Below are 16,084 nucleotides of genomic sequence, written 5' to 3'. Positions count from 1 at the left end.
AGGAGTAGCTCTAGTGCACGAGATTTGGCGGTGACTGAAAAGCTCGCCCAACCGCACGCACCACCTCTCTGCGGGGTTGCGGGTTGCGGGTTGTGGTCTTTGTCCGCTAGCCCTTCCTCCGGGGCCGCACACTCCCGCATCTGGCCGGCAGGTGGCGCGGTTGGCTCACGATGAGCTGCGGCCGGGGCTGAAGAGACTCCTCCACCTCCCCGCGGCCGCCCGGCCGCCGGGACCCAGGCTCCCCAGGAAAACCCGGCCCTGCTCTAGAGGGAGTCAGAGGAGGGGCGGCCTGGGAAGGGGAAGGGAGGCCTCATCGCTAGGAATCAGTGCTCCTGCCAACGCCTGGGGAAATGCACCGAGTGGCGTTGGGGACCAGTCCCTGGGACACCGGCTGTGCTGCCTTCGCCGGACCGCTCTTAGGTGGCCGCGTCCACGGCTCGGGCATCGGGAAAAGACCACAGCCCGATGGTGCCAGTGCCCCCGGGGCCGGAGCAGCCGGGCGGGGCTCTGCGGGTCCTCCTCCTCGCCGTCTTCTCCCGGGGCAGGGAGGGCTGTCCTGGCTAGGTCGGAGTGGAGAGTCGCAGCAGCCGCTCCGGGCAGCTTCCCAGTCCCGGTCTGCCTTGTCTGTACAGCTGCAAGTCCCCGCACCCACACTTTAGCCTTTCGCTTCTACCCCCCACCGCTCCCGGACAGGCTAGGCCCGGTTCCAGGGACTCCCCTCAACCCTGCCCCCGGGAAATCCACAACTGGTTCCCTGCAGCCCAAGGCCATCTCGGGGCGTCCTGGGCCCTGGGCGAGGTCCACAGCGTGTGCAGGGGGACGGGGCCAGCGGGGACTTCCTTACTGCTAGAAAGTCATTCGTTCAGTCTCTGGAGATAGTGACGGAGCCCTGCTGCGGGCTGGACGTTGGGGACCAAGTAGGTCCCCGCTCTCCAGGCATCTGGGAAGCCAGGGAAGAAGCGAGTCATAGAGCCACAAAACTCCCCGCAAAGAGTATTTCAGAGGGAGAAGCGCCATAAAGACAAAACAGGGCAAGGTGGCAGAGGGTGGCGGTGGCAGGCGCGCGTGTGCAGCTCAGCCCGGGCGCGCTGGACGCAGACACGTCGACCCTCCTAAAGAAACAACTGCAGGTCAACTTAGACTTCTTTTATTTCAATAAAAGAGCGTTTTCCTCCATCTTAAACCGCGCGTGGTGGGAGAAAATGTTGCCAACCTCTTCTCTGGCTCCCCTGGGTCAATTCCGAGCTTTTCGAAGGTCCCTCCGCCGTCCAGGGGCTCGACCTTCGAGGTGACGTGGGGGATCCCGCTGGCTCCCTCCGGCAGGCGGGGGCGGGGACCCGGCCGTGCTCGCACCCTCAAGCCCCGGGAGACCGCGCGCCCCGTGGAGCCCGGAGGGGGCGGAACCCTGGGGCGGGCCCTGCGCGGTGAAGGCGGGGCTTCGGCCGCCCCGTCTGCGCCGCCATTGGCCGCGGGCCCAGGACTGGCGGGCTCACGTCACCGGCCGGGCCCGCCCCCTTGGCAATGTCTTCAGCCCGCTGCTCTCCTAACTTAAGCATTTATTCCACTGGGATAGAAGCGGCAGGAGCAGCGTTGGCACCGGCGAACCATGGCTGGGATTTTCTATTTCGCCCTCTTTTCGTGTCTCTTCGGGATTTGCGACGCTGTCACCGGTTCCAGGGTTTACCCCGCGAATGAAGGTAAGAGCGGGACGGCCTTTCTGTGGTTGGAGACAGCGAGGGGCCATCGAGGGTGAGGGGTCCTCAGGAGCGCAGGGCCAGGTGGTGCGGGGGGAGCCCGGCGTGAATGGTGCGTCCCGATTCGGGAGAAGGGGGCTGAGGCTAGGGGATCGGCGAAGGGGCAGCGGGGAACCGCCGGACAGCGTGCCCCGAGGCGGTGACCCGTGCACGCGGCAGGTCTGTCCAAGTTTGTAACGAAAGGCCAAAGTTTATCAGCATCCGCCGGAGAGGCCCGCTCGAGGCGCCCCGAGGGGATGCAGGGGAGACAACGCCAGGATTAAAAAAAAAAAAAAATGTTACAAGAACCACGTCCTCTCCTGAGCCAGCCCGGGGCGAGGGGAAAACGCAGCCTGGAGCACAGTGAAGGCTTGGTGCTCCCGGATTCTAGCGAAAGCCTTTCGAGCTCTGGTTTCTGCAAAGTTTCCCGAGCCCTGCGCTTCTCGGGACCGGGCTGCGGGGCCTGCTCCGCAGCGCAGCGGTCGTGGCGCCGCTGGTCAGGCGCCAGTGACCTGATTTCTAGCACCCGGAGTCAGACACCTTTCTCCTCGCCAAGCCCAGCGCCCCGAGGGTGCGATTGCGGGCCTGAGGGGCCCGAGCTCTTCGCCCCGCAGACTTGGGGAACCCGCCGGCAAGTTGAACGCAGTCGAGTTTTAGCTTTTCGCCCCAGAATTGCACACAGTTTAGAGCTAACGTGCGGGATCGACGGGACCCGTCTGGGTGCTCAGTTTTCTGTGCATCCGTTCGGACGTGCTGGGAGGATTGTATGTGCCTGTGTGTCTGTGGCGGGAGGTGGGGCTAGGCGGGGGGGGCGGTGATCATTTAGTTTATGAGAAACCCAGGGAGAGGTGAACTGTGTGTGTGTTGTGTGTGCGCATGTCTGTGTGTGTGCGTGTCTGCGTGTGTGCATGTCTGCGTGTGTGTGCATGTCTGTAGTGTGGTGTGTGTGTGCATGTCTGCGTGTGTGCGTGTCTGCGTGTGTGTGTACCTGTGTGTGTGTGTGCGCGCGCGTGCAACTGCGTGTATGTAGGTGCGCGAATGCCTGCGTGGAAGCGGAGCGGAGGGTTGTATGTGCGCAAATGTCCTGAGTGCGCGTGTGTTCGAGTGTGTGCCTGTGTTCTAGTGTATGCTCGTGCTGTGTTCCAGCGTATGTTGGTGCTCCGGCCTGCGTGCATCTAATCTCACATCCGTCTCTCATTCTTCTCCTTTCCGGCATCCATCTATCCATCCGTCCGTCCATCCGTCTATCCATCCATCCATGCATCCATCCATCTCTCCGTGATCCGTCCGTCCGTCCATGCATCCATCCATAATGCATCCATCCACATATCTGTCCGTCCGTCCATCCATCCCTCCATCCATCCACCCATCCATCCATCCATTCATCTTTCCATCTCTCCAGACATCCGTCCATCCATCCCTGTGCAATCTATCGTTTTCTCTGTTCCGAAGGAGGGAGCCAAAAACCAACTTAGCCTTGGCTGGGCAGCCGGTACCCGGAGCTCTCCAGACGGAGGCTCTGAGAGATTTATACACCTGCCCACAGACATCGCTTGGAAGGAAGGGGCGCTCTCTCGCCCTCTGGATCTCCCCTCTCCTTCCGACGTGGCTTCTGGTGGTTCTGGTGCCATCTCGGCCGTCGCCGCCCCTCGGTCCCTAGGGTTATTCGTTCCCCTGAGCGGCATCGTGGATCCCGCGTTCTCCTGGCCACTTCACACACTTGTTAGGACGTCCCCTGAGACCTCTCTCGCCCTAGATGTAGAGACTGTTTTCTTTCTTTTTTTAACCACCCCCCCTTTTTTTTTTTTTTTTTGAGAGAAAAACTTGGGAGCCCAAGACAAAAAGGCGCTGAGAGCCCTAGGCTAACGTTGAAGGGGAGGGAGGGATGTCTGTTCCCCTCCCCTCCCCCACCTCCCCCTTAAAAATTAATTCACTTTGTTGCTTTCTATTCCCATCACGTTTCCTTTTCTCCCTTTTACCCTCCCTTTCTACTCCCTCCCTTTTTTTGTAAATTGGGTCTTATTGTTTCCTTTGTGTCCCTAATCCACCTTACATAAATCCAAATGGATGTAGCGGGCTTTTCTCTAGGGACAGAGAGGAGAGAATGGTTGCGGTGGGGGTGGGGGGGGGAGGGGAGAGGAGGGAAGGGGGCGGGAACTCCAGGCGGTAGCGACCCAGGGAAGGTTCTACATTTTAAAATCATTAACAGACCCCAGGAATTCAGACTCCCCAGGAAAACTAAGGGAAAGAGACTGATTTTTAACTCCATTGACTTTGAGGTGAAATGAGAGGGAAAGTGGGCAGAATCCAGGGGCCTGGGGGTAAGCTTGAGTGTTGGGGTACGCATGAGCACAGATGAAGGCTTCCCATTCCCACCCCTCCCCCAGCCTGAAGAGCCAGCCTGGCTGATCAAATTAATAACCCAGTGGTTCCTTTGAGGTGGGCCCTTCGACCCGCAGGACTGCAGATCTCGGTGGGAAAGAGAGGTTTTGAATTCATTGCGTCCCTTTGGATGTTCCCCTTACGTAGCGCTGTTCTAGGCTGAGCGGGGTACCGCAGCTGGGTAGGCTGTCCTCCCTTCCCCCGAAGCTTTGACGCACTCTTAGGTGTAGCACAAGCACACTAAAGCCGTTAGGCAGCACTCCATGCCTAAAATTCAAGCCAGTGATTTCCTACGGGTGGAAGACGAGTCTCTGATTGTCCCCAACACATCTTGAGAAAGAGAGAATACTTTCGGTACATTTGCATTCTGATTCTGCATGTCTGGCATTCTCTCTTTTCCGAAACTTTGATATTTAAAAAAGCAGCGGATACCATATTCAGGGACTATTTACTTGGTTGTGGAAGGGAAAATGTTAGGGAGAGCCTTTTCCTGACCCTTTGGATAGGATACTCTCTGATAGAAGAGAGAATTCACTTGTGGCTCTGTCACCCTGATGAGTTATGTGGTCATCTGAAACTTGCAAAAACAAATCATTCTAGTAGATACCAGACAGAGATGAATGCAGATTTTGCTCTAGAGTGCAACTGCTCTACATAGATGTATTTATCTTTTTGAATTGTACTTCAGATTCTCTATTCATCCTTTTTAGAAAAATGAATCAAGTGAGTCCTAGGATGGAATTTTAAATGCTAAGCAAGTTAAATAAATAAGAACCTGCAGATTTAAAGAGGGGGAGAAGATCAAATGAGTAATGATTATTTACATAAGGAGCCCAAGTTGAGGTTTTGATCAGTGTTGGATATGCACACCCTCAGCACATATGGAAACTCTCAGGCAAATGGTTTTTGTGTTATTGGCTTTTTGCAATTGGAAATTCATCTATTTCTCTTTTGTTTTTTGCAGTTACCTTATTGGATTCCAGATCTGTTCAGGGAGAACTTGGGTGGATAGCAAGCCCTCTGGAAGGAGGGGTAAGTCCTGAGTTGCTCTCTGATCCAAAGGGTAAAAAAGGAGTGATTAGCAACTTTCTGAGAGTCCTAATGGCTTGATTCTTGTTGATTGTGGTGAGGGGGTCAGATTTCCGCTGTGGCCTACGAAGTGAATTACGCTTTGTTGGAGAAATCCTATACTCCCTTTGGATAACTCTGTCATGGAAGAACTAGAAACCAAAAGGGCAGAAAGGGGTTTCAAAATTAGGAGATTGGTGGAGGCACAGACTTAGATGCCTATTTAAAACTAAAATACCGACAGGAAATATGATCTGGGGACCGAATTAGAATTTATGCCTGTTACTGTGATGGCCGTGAAGTCCTGACAAGGTTAATTTAAGAGCAATTGTCCTGCTTCCAGATGAAAAAAAAAAAAAGAATAAATAAAGATGTGAGAGGGAAGACATTTCTAATTGTACCTGCACGAACTGCAGGAAGGCTCTGTACCTTGCTCTCACTCTTAAGTCAGCTGCTGTTCTCTTGCACACTGAGAGAGAGTCATGTGAACTTGTGTCCGAAAAACCCCAAGCTTGTGCATTAATGGTGCTAAATATGAAAAGTTTAAGTGTCTGTAATCTTGAAGAATCCCTGGGGATTGAGTAGGCTGGATTATAAGGTCTGAAAAAAACATCATTTCATTTCTTCTCAAATTTGTAATACTGCCTCCATCTTACTAGGTCAATGGCCACATTCTCCTACTCCCCCTAAATAACCAGTCAGAATGAATCAGCTTTGGAAAGAAAACAGTACAACATGTAACTGACTTCTGCCAAACTGAAATAACTCTCAAATCCTTTTAAAATTAAACAAATCATCCTACATTCACAGGCTTGATAGTTTATGGCTGAGTCCATTGATTAAAAACAATGGGGGTGAAAGATTAGGAGTCTTTACTAGGCAAAAATTGTAATGCTAGAACCTGGCATGGGCTCCACACTGGTTCACTGAATAAAGAATGAAGGATTTTAAAATAAAGATTCATAGAGTCTGCTATCAAGGCCATATTTCAGAACTAAGACTAAGCAAGAAAGTAGTCATGAAAATGGAGCATTTTAGGCTGTCTTGTTGCAAACAGATTTTGTAATCCACCTGAAATAAAACAGATTGCCCTGTCTTCCTATTTTTTCTGCCTGAACTTGACTGCCATTGGTTTGTTCCATCTTGAAAAATTCCAGTCTGCCCTTAAAACCATCTTTTTAAAGGAGGGAGGAGTGATTGGCAGGCCTCTGGCAGTGTAGACAGGCTGTATTCACCACTGATTGCAGGCAATTGCCCTCATCCTTTGAATGTGAAGAAAGGTACAGCTTTATCTTGGTGAGAGTCAGACTCATTGTTAATCCTATACCCTGGAAAGGTCACCGATTCAGGCGAGGCTTTCCCAGGCTACATGTACCAGAGGTATTGCTTGGCAGGTTAAAATGTATTAGAACTGCTGGTAAAATTGAGGATGGAAAGTGTCAGTACTTGTATTAATAAATTCAATGAGCCTTATTTTTCTTACTGGCTGCTCTTAAGTTTGAAGAGAGTATATACATCTAACCAAATTTTGAACCTGACTTGTTTCACTAAATACACGTGTGAACTATATGACAACAAGAACTGACACATTTTAGGGTACAGTCCATAGTCTATCTAGTTTCTGGGAAGCTTTTATTGCAACTTAATATGCTGCAGACATCTTTTTTTTTTCTTTTCTTCTTCTTCTTCTCCAGAGCTGCTGAAAGAGCACCTGATCACTTTTTCTAGACACAAAACTTATCTTGGTTGACTTGAAGTCTATTTAAAACTATGCAGAGCTGATTGTATACAACCCAGTACTTTTAATGGGCTGGATATAAGCAGGTTTTTTTTTCTTTTCCTTAAATATTAGGCATGTAACATTTTAAGCATTATTGTAAGATAAATGAAATTTTATTTGTATATAAAAGAATTAGTCCTTGCGAAATACATAGTAGCCATTGAGAAATTGTGTCAAGTTATAAAGTTTAATTAATCTCTAGATTTTATAATTGATGAGGACTTTTTCAGGCTTAGAGCAAAGGAATGAATTGGGTATCTATCAACGAGGAATGGATTGATTGTCTTTAAAAAGTTCTTTCTAGCTGAGAGTAAAAGCATATTGAGTCTTGATCATTCTAAAATCTCTGCTTGCAGTTAGGACATTTAATGTCTTTATTCACTGTTAACTTGAGATAGTAATTTGGTCTGATAATGACATTTATTTCTTGTTGTTGTTATGTTTAAAAAGAAAAAAACAAACTTGATCTGACAATACCACCAAGGAAAATATAAATTAGGATCAGAGACAATCCATTGTTTGTCTATGAGAACAACTAAGCAAGACATGAGAATCAGGGAAAGTGATGGCTCCTGATAACATCGTTGTAGCAAAAAGCTACTTTCTTGGTAATAATCACTTAAAAGAGTATATTGAGTTGCTGACACTGACTGTGAAATATAAAACTAAGGGAGGATTTGTCACTGTTCCGGTGAATTGATCAATGTGGTTAGACAATTACGTTCAGGCTGCAAAGTTCATATTAGACCTGAATTATCCTGCATGAACTCTGTAGAGATACCCTATGTGCCTTCATTGATAAATGTGTTTTTCCAAATTCCCATTGTTCTGAGAAGAGAAGCATGCTGAGCAGGTTTTTTTGAAGATGGGAATCTATTTTTGGATTTACATGAATTTCCTAAAATAAGTAAATTACTGGTAATTTTATTGCTTACTGGATAAAAAGAAATTTTCATCACCACAGGGCACTTAACCCTCCTAGTTTCAACTTTTATAATGGTAGCAGATGAAAAGGATACAGAATTGTATGGCTTATGGTCCTTCACATAGTAACATTTCCATCCATTAAGAGTTTGCCAGTGCGTAGTTGGGAAGCCTGTTAAAAGGTACATTATGATTCTATGTACTTCATTGGACTGCATGGAGCTTTAAGTGGAGCTATTACAGAATACAATTTTTTAAAAAACTATCTTTTGTTCCTTCTAATTATATTCATATGTTTGTTAAATACTTAAGCTGATTTATAACAGATCTATATCAATGCATTACTCTAGATGTTAATGAAAAATTTGAGGCTGCCTACCAGCCTAGTAGGAGCCCCAAAAGTTTTGCTGCTTTTAGGATTATTTTTAAAAGCTATAATGACAGTGAAACTATTACCTTAGTCACAGTGAATTCTGCTGAATTCAAGTTGTCCTACCGTTAGATTCTTTGTGTTAGGCAGTGGAATGCAAAGAAAATGGTACCATCTCCTTTCATTTTTTTGGGCCTTCAGTCATAAACACTACTTGCTATTTTATTTTTAATGTCCATGGAAGAGTTAGAAGCAAAGCATGTCTGTTCTCTAGTTTTGTTATTTGTCTATGTTTTAAAAATGAGAACATGTACAAATTTTTTAATTGAATACACAGTCTTGAAAAGTTGTCTACTGTTATAAACGATAGCATATTTGAGAAACCCAGCCATAAAATTTACTCCCTGTCTTCCTAGGATTACTGAAACCAGAATGGTGGGATTTTCTTTTCACCTTTAAAGAGTAGTGAGGGTGCCAAAAAAATCAATTGCCTTTTTTTTTTTTTTTTTTTTTAAGGTATTAGAGAGCAAAGTTCTGACAGGAGCACTACTAATTAACTGATAATTGTCTTCCCTTGGCAAGCTCTGCTCTTCCTGCCCTTAATTTGCAGGTCTCTGCTCAGTGGTTGAAACAATACACATACTAGTTTTTCATTTATGAGTAAATTTGAACTGTTGCCACTTGAAATTGTAGCTGTTGTAATAGGTGAATTTGAGGTTGTTGGACCACCACAAGGAACTGCTGAGAACTCACAAGCAGTAAATCCACCATTGCCTCTGGATTTCAGGCAAAAGATAGAAACAATTAAAAAAAACACAAAAAAACACTTCCTCAGTAAAATATTATCTTATCTCCCATAAGATCCTTTATTAGTGATGATTGGTGCTCAGTAGTTTGCTTCATTATTGAAAGAAAAATAATCAGGTGTCCTATGAGAATAAAATGGGATTGACAAATCACTGCATGTTGAAACTTTGTAGTTGATACATCTGCTTTGGATCTTTGCAGTGGGAGGAAGTGAGTATCATGGATGAAAAAAATACACCAATCCGAACCTACCAAGTGTGCAATGTGATGGAACCCAGCCAGAATAACTGGCTACGAACTGATTGGATCACCCGAGAAGGGGCTCAGAGGGTGTATATTGAGATTAAGTTCACTTTGAGGGACTGTAATAGTCTTCCGGGCGTCATGGGGACTTGCAAGGAGACGTTTAACCTGTACTACTATGAATCAGACAACGACAAAGAGCGTTTCATCAGAGAGAACCAGTTTGTCAAAATTGACACCATTGCTGCTGATGAGAGCTTCACCCAAGTGGACATTGGTGACAGAATCATGAAGCTGAACACCGAGATCCGGGATGTAGGGCCATTAAGCAAAAAGGGGTTTTACCTGGCTTTTCAGGATGTGGGGGCCTGCATTGCCCTGGTATCAGTCCGTGTGTTCTATAAAAAGTGTCCACTCACAGTTCGCAATCTGGCTCAGTTTCCTGACACCATCACAGGGGCTGATACGTCTTCCCTGGTGGAAGTTCGAGGCTCCTGTGTCAACAACTCAGAAGAGAAGGATGTGCCAAAAATGTACTGTGGGGCAGATGGTGAATGGCTGGTACCCATTGGCAACTGCCTATGCAACGCTGGGCATGAGGAGCGGAGCGGAGAATGCCAAGGTAAGAGGGTCCATATTGTAGTTTTTTCACTGGGGCTTAGTGCAAGTAATTAAATCAGAGATGAGACTAAATGGAGAAAAGCCAGTAATTAGTAGCCCCTGTGGGATGTGGTGGGACATAGGGGTCTAATGAGTAAGTGCTATAGCTCCAGGTGGCAAAGCTAAGACGTTTCTAATACTGACAAAATAAATGATGCTGCTGTAATCAGCAGAAAGCCAAACACATTTGCTAACAGGCACTTATATCTGAACTGGCTTGATGCACCCTCTGAAATGTAAATGAACAAGCTGAAGAAAAAGCCTTGATTGATCCTTACTTAAAGAGGGTGGACACATTTTTGAGCCATAGTTTTCCTGTCTGTGGACTTGGTAAAATGACAAAGATTGTAAATATCTCCCGTCTTCTGCATATGTGCGTGAATGATCTAAATGTGAAATTAGGATTAAGTTGTTCCAGTTCCCTCCCACTGACTAAAATCAAGTGAAGAAAGTCCATTTTTTCTTTCTGCCTTGTGGACTGGTGGAGATGCGACCCAACAAAGTGGAGTGACATTGCTTCAAGTACATTCTGTTCCCTGAACACCCACTGATGGGTTCTCTAAATGAAATTAATCTTGATGAAAGACCTCTTTATTTCTCTTAGGAGGTGGTAATTAAGCAAGCAAGGGTTTTCTTATTTGATCTGTGGTCAGAAGCAATAGCAAATTGTGACCCAATTTGCTATTGATTTCAGTTATTGAGTTTTTGAAGAAATCTATGTATTTTTATCACATTAATTACTACTTACCATATTACTAAGTGGATTTTTTTTTCCTCACCTAAGGTTCAGTGTATGCAATTTATTCTTGCCTTATTACCCCTTCCTGTCAGAATACTGGGTAGTGTAGAAAGTCCTTTGCTTTACAGAAACTTTATATCTGAGTAAGAGATGAGAGTAATTCCTATTTATACAGATTGTTTGTCATGTGTGAAATAAGACTTAAAAATATCTTTTATTGCAAGTTTTTGTTTTGCTTGATATTTGTTTTTATAATAGTAGTTATCAATAGTCTGCGGCTGCCAATCCCGTTATGGTTACTACTAAATAGTTAGAATGTAATTCTGGTCTAATCTATGGAACAATCAGATTAATCTTTTCTCTGGGTAATTGTTGAGCTGTAGATGGCATTGCCACATGGTTCGTCTGATTTGGTGGTTATTAGGCCTGAATTAACTGACTGCCAAACAATTTGTGTGGCATTTCAACCATCTTAATGACAGGGTGGGATTAACTATGGGGCAATCCACTTGATTGACTGAAAATCCAGTTAGAACCTGAAGAAAATTGCATTTTTTGGTGATTTGGTGTCATGAAGTTACATGTTACTCCTTTCATAGTTTACACTTTTCTGAAGTGGCATTCCTGCTTAGCTCTAGTTATTTCTAGGAGTAACTAACAGTGAATGTTCTTTCATATTGTGGTAAATAGAACAAAGAGTGGCTAGCTTTTCTGTTGACTCAGTGTTAAAAATTAAAAAAAAAACGGAAATGTGTAAATTTAAAAGTTTACAAGTTGGAATTTAAGGATTTTTAAAATAAAGATTAAGGCCTCGATTTTTTGTTTGCTCTTGACTTAGCAACTACTAGATAAGCTGTACCGAATTGATACCCCAAAGTATATTCCAGTATTAATATAAGAAAATATGTGAGTACATTGTTACTGGCAACTAAATTACTATGATCATAGCAGGAACAGTGAAATAAGCAGGGCAATGACATGCCATCACATTTTAGAGTAAATTATTCTGCCTTTTCCATTTTGTAATACAGGACCTGCACATCTTCACGTGTCAAGATTCTTATATATATTTTTAAAAAAACAACATTGGCTTCCATTTCCTGCTAAAATGTTCACTCTCAGCATTAGCACATCTTCATGTATCAATGTCATTGATTTTCAATTGTCACAGAGCCTAGTAACTCATACATTGCTGCATTGTGAAACTCCTTGACATTTTTACGACCAAAATTAGAAAAGAGAAAAAGATGGTGGGCAAAGTGAATATAAAGGCAATCGAACATTTTTCTGGTTTGCTTTATGGAAATAGTCTTGGGGGGCATCCAGTTAATCACGTGGGTCCTCGAAGGGGAGGAATTTAGGGTTTCAAATCTAGTCCAAGTCTGAGCAAGCTGTTCCTAACATGAGGCCAGATATTTAACAGAAGAAGAAGGTGGATTGAGTCGTTTTTGAGAAACTTCAGTGTTTTCAGGTGTGTCAACCAAGTTTGTTTTTGTTTTTTGTTTTTGTTTTGCTTTTATTTTTGTTTTTGTTATTTTGCTTTTTTTTTCTGCTAATAAAATGATTAACTCTTTCAAGACACTTTTTGCACAAGATCTTGCACTTTGTTTGGTTGTTTTTCTGTTATTGCCATGTAGAAATTTCTGATGTAGTTAGGTAGGAAAAAACTTGAATGACAAAGGATTCCAAGCTTGAGTGAGACTTTTTATTTTTTTATTTTTTTTGAGATGGAGTCTTGCTCTGTCGCCCAGGCTGGAGTGCAGTGGTGCGATCTTGGCTCACTGCAAGCTCTGCCTCCCAGGTTCACGCCATTCTCCTGCCTCAGCCTCCTGAGTAGCTGGGACTACAGGCGCCTGCCACCATGCCCAGCTAATTTTTTGTATTTTTAGTAGACACGGGGTTTCACCGTGTTAGCCAGAATGGTCTCCATCTCCTGACCTCGTGATCCGCCAGCCTTGGTCTCCCAAAGTGCTGGGATTACAGGCGTGAGCCACCACGCCCAGCCAGAGTGAGATTTTTAAAAGATGACTTGAAACTCTAAAAATCTTAGGAGTAATAAAAACAGTTGGCCCTATCCTTGATATCATGACAGGCATCAAGAGTAGCACCCGGGCATAATGGAAAGAATATAGAGACAAGGAAAGATGTATGAATTTGGTCACTTAGCTAGATGACCTTGAGCATGTTTCTTAAGTCCTGTGAGCCTTGGTTTGTTCATCCATAAAATGGGACGATAATAGTTACATTTAGTTTACAGACTTGCGATGAGGACTTGGGGTTGTAAGATTGGTAAAAGTCACCTCATAGATCATGCAACAACTTGATATTAGCATTTCTGTTGTCATTGTGCTCTTCCCAAAGTCATAGCTATTGACTTTTAAGAGGGTTGAGTTGAAATAGTAGAAGGAAAATCCATCCCCTGACCACTCCTTGATATCAAGGCTAAAGATAGGAAGCATCTCTCTCCTTTGTCCTAACAAATAATAATATACATTTTCACACTTTGTATTGAAAATATTATTTGGAGGATGTCATTTTTTTTTCCTCCCTGATAGGAAAGAGAATTTTCCTTTGAACGAGCGAAAAGTGACTTGTGGGTAGGACAAGAAAGAGGGTGTAAAGAAAGCTTAAGAAGGAATATAAAGGAAAACTGGCCAAGTCTTCAGAACTCTGGCAGCAGGTTCCTCCCCAATTGTCTTTTCAATGGTTCTACTGTGGCAGGACAAATAGAAGAACAGGTGAAAGGTCACTTACTTCCTCATCCATCTTCCTTGGGGTCCGGGAGGTCAGAGCGAAGATTGATTAAGATCTTAAATGTTTGACAAAGGATCCTTGGGCAAAAATGGGCAGGGTGGGTGGGGGCCTGGGGTGTGCTGTTGTTTGACTCTAACCCTGATCATCCACTGGAGTCGTCAAAGGACCTTGGGGACAGAACTACACTTCCTCTTGCAGTTCCTATCCCCAGCAGTACATGCTAATGGAGAGGAAGGATGAGGGCAGGGGGATGGTGGCTTTGCCCTCTGAAGCAGCCGCAAGTTCATTCTGCTCTTGAATAACATTTTCTGAAATGATTTGGCTTGGTCTCAGTAGAACAACAATGTGTGTGAGCTACTTACCCATCTTCTCAAGGAGAATGTATCCCAGGAGTTAGCAGCCCTTTGAACTTGCGTAGTGATTGGATGCAGAGGATAATATACTGATTCTAGTTAGTCCTGCTTCTAGGCCACATCAGACTGTTGGAAAAAGGAAACAAAATCCACTTCAGACATCTCCTTCCGGACAGACATACCCCTAATGAAGAAACGTTCCAGATGTTTTACAGGACTGTTTTCATTACTTTAGAAATAGTAAGCAGAAGGAAGAGAGGAAAATATTCCATTAAAATTTTTTTAAATTTATTTTTTATTATTTGTTTTTTAACATAAGAGATGAGGTCTCGCTCTGTTGCCTAGGCTGGTCTTGAACTCCTGGCCTCAAGTGATCCTACCTCAGCCTCTCAAAGTGCTGGGATTACAGGTGTGAGCCACCTCACCCAGCCAAAAAGATTCTTTATTAGTGTATTTTTTGCTTAATTAAAAAGCCGAAAAATGAAAGGAGAGCTCCTGATTTTCTCTTTGGGAAATATTAATCAGCAGTTTTCAGAGCAGACATATAAAAATAATACCAATAAAAACATTCTTTTGGAGTCACTCTTAAGGCCAAACAATTACAACCGTGACAAAATTAAGCTGGGTAAGAAGCAAGCCTTGCTGAACTATACAATTTTGTTGTATATTGAGGTCATCAATATTAAAATGTACTCATATCAACAAAAGGTATCATATTAAAAGCTTTTTAAAGAAAGAACAAGATAGAAATGTTCCAATGGTTTTAAAATAAACACACTTGTGCTCTGAAAAGAGGAAGAGAGCTATGTCAAAGAAATGATTACTTTTCTTTTTTCAACTGTACTATAGAAGGAGCTGAGGAGAAAGAAGTAATGGAAAGGAAGTATTTAAAATCTAGTTGACAGAGATGCTGCTTCCATATCCTTTGCACTGTTGAAATTTTTCCTCTACCTTTGAATCGTATCATTAAGAATCAATTGCTTGAATCACATGGCTGCTTTTATCTCTGGCTTTGAAGCATGGCTGTGATCATTGAAAAAATGTAATTCTTTATCTGTAAGAGAGCAGCGTTTAATTATTGTCCTTTTTCTGAGATACGTTTTTTTTTTCCTCTTTGTGTGACCAGGCTGCCTTTGTGAGTGTGAATCATGCAATAGTCTCTATTTGGGGTTCACCAAAGCATCGCGTAGGAATTATCTCAGTTAGGTATTTTTGAATATGGTATTCAAGATTTGATGACTTATTTTAGTCTAACTGAGCTTCCTTGTATCTTTCAGAAATGAATTAAGACATAATTATTCTGTTAAGATTTGAGCCTCCAGGAAAAAGCCTTCTTAAGTGGTTTTTCAGTTACTGCTGTGCAAAGCAGGGGTGGTCATGATATAAGTTTGACTTTCACATAACTGAACTTTACCAGTTAATGGGGGGGGAACAGGTAATTGGTAAATTTAACATTAGCAAAGGACTGCATGCTTGTCAGATAAATTTCTCACATAGAATTACATAAACTAAAAATTGTAAGTCTTCCATTCCCTGCCCACACACACACACACCCACACCCACCCATACATACACACACACAGTTTTCAAAAGCTTACTCCAACATTTTACAAGTTACCATTTTTACAGTTTGGCAGGCAACTCAAATATAGCCATATACATGTATTTTTAAAATAATAGATGGAATCATCCTTGTAATTGTCATCCTGTTTTTATGATGCTTGACTGTCATAGATATCACTGTATATTAGAGAATATAGCTTTTCTTAATTCTCCTTCACTGAAGATTAATATTCTGTAGTATAAGTATACCATGCTTTATTTAATCTTTTCCTTATTGGTAGATATCCACATTGTCTCAGTATTTCCTGGTAATATTTTTAAACTAACACTTTAATGTGTAATCATACATGTATATTTTTGTTAAAACATTGAATGATTAACCTTGCTTTGTAATTTTTCTGCCTTTATCTTGGACATATGAATTTAGTAGAACTTCCTTATGAGAATGTCAGTGGGGGGGAGCATGAGGCATAACCAAAGTAGTAACATCAATTATTTGGTGGAGTTATGTTTCGTGGAGTCAACATGATATATTAAAATCTTTGCATGCAACTAATGTATTAATGAGGTCCTTGTTCATGATTTCTACTCAATTGGGTCCTTTTTAAATCATGTTTATGAATCTTCTTTACATCTGAACCTTCAAAATTCTCTGCAGCATATGAAGTTAACATACAGTTAGCACAAAATGGCCAAGAACTGCCTTTG

General features: G+C 43.6%; 1 protein-coding gene across 3 annotated transcripts in view; it reads left to right on the top strand.

The window, feature by feature from the left end:
* Positions 1-1,496: 1,496 nt before the first annotated feature.
* Positions 1,497-16,084, top strand: part of EPHA4 (EPH receptor A4) — a 152,325-nt gene continuing 137,737 nt past the window's right edge. For all 3 annotated transcript variants that reach the window (XM_003272415.4, XM_030802352.1, XM_030802353.1), the window contains exons 1-3: positions 1,497-1,697; positions 5,080-5,147; positions 9,266-9,929. In XM_003272415.4, coding sequence (XP_003272463.2) covers positions 1,607-1,697; positions 5,080-5,147; positions 9,266-9,929 — 823 coding nt within the window. In that variant the 5' untranslated portion in view covers positions 1,497-1,606. The remainder of the gene's footprint in view (positions 1,698-5,079; positions 5,148-9,265; positions 9,930-16,084) is intronic.

The sequence above is a fragment of the Nomascus leucogenys genome, chromosome 22a, assembly GCF_006542625.1.
Source record: "Nomascus leucogenys isolate Asia chromosome 22a, Asia_NLE_v1, whole genome shotgun sequence".
Taxonomy (NCBI): Eukaryota; Metazoa; Chordata; class Mammalia; order Primates; family Hylobatidae; genus Nomascus; species Nomascus leucogenys.
The sequence above is the reverse complement of the archived record's forward strand: the minus strand, read 5'-3'. Positions and strand labels throughout refer to the sequence as shown.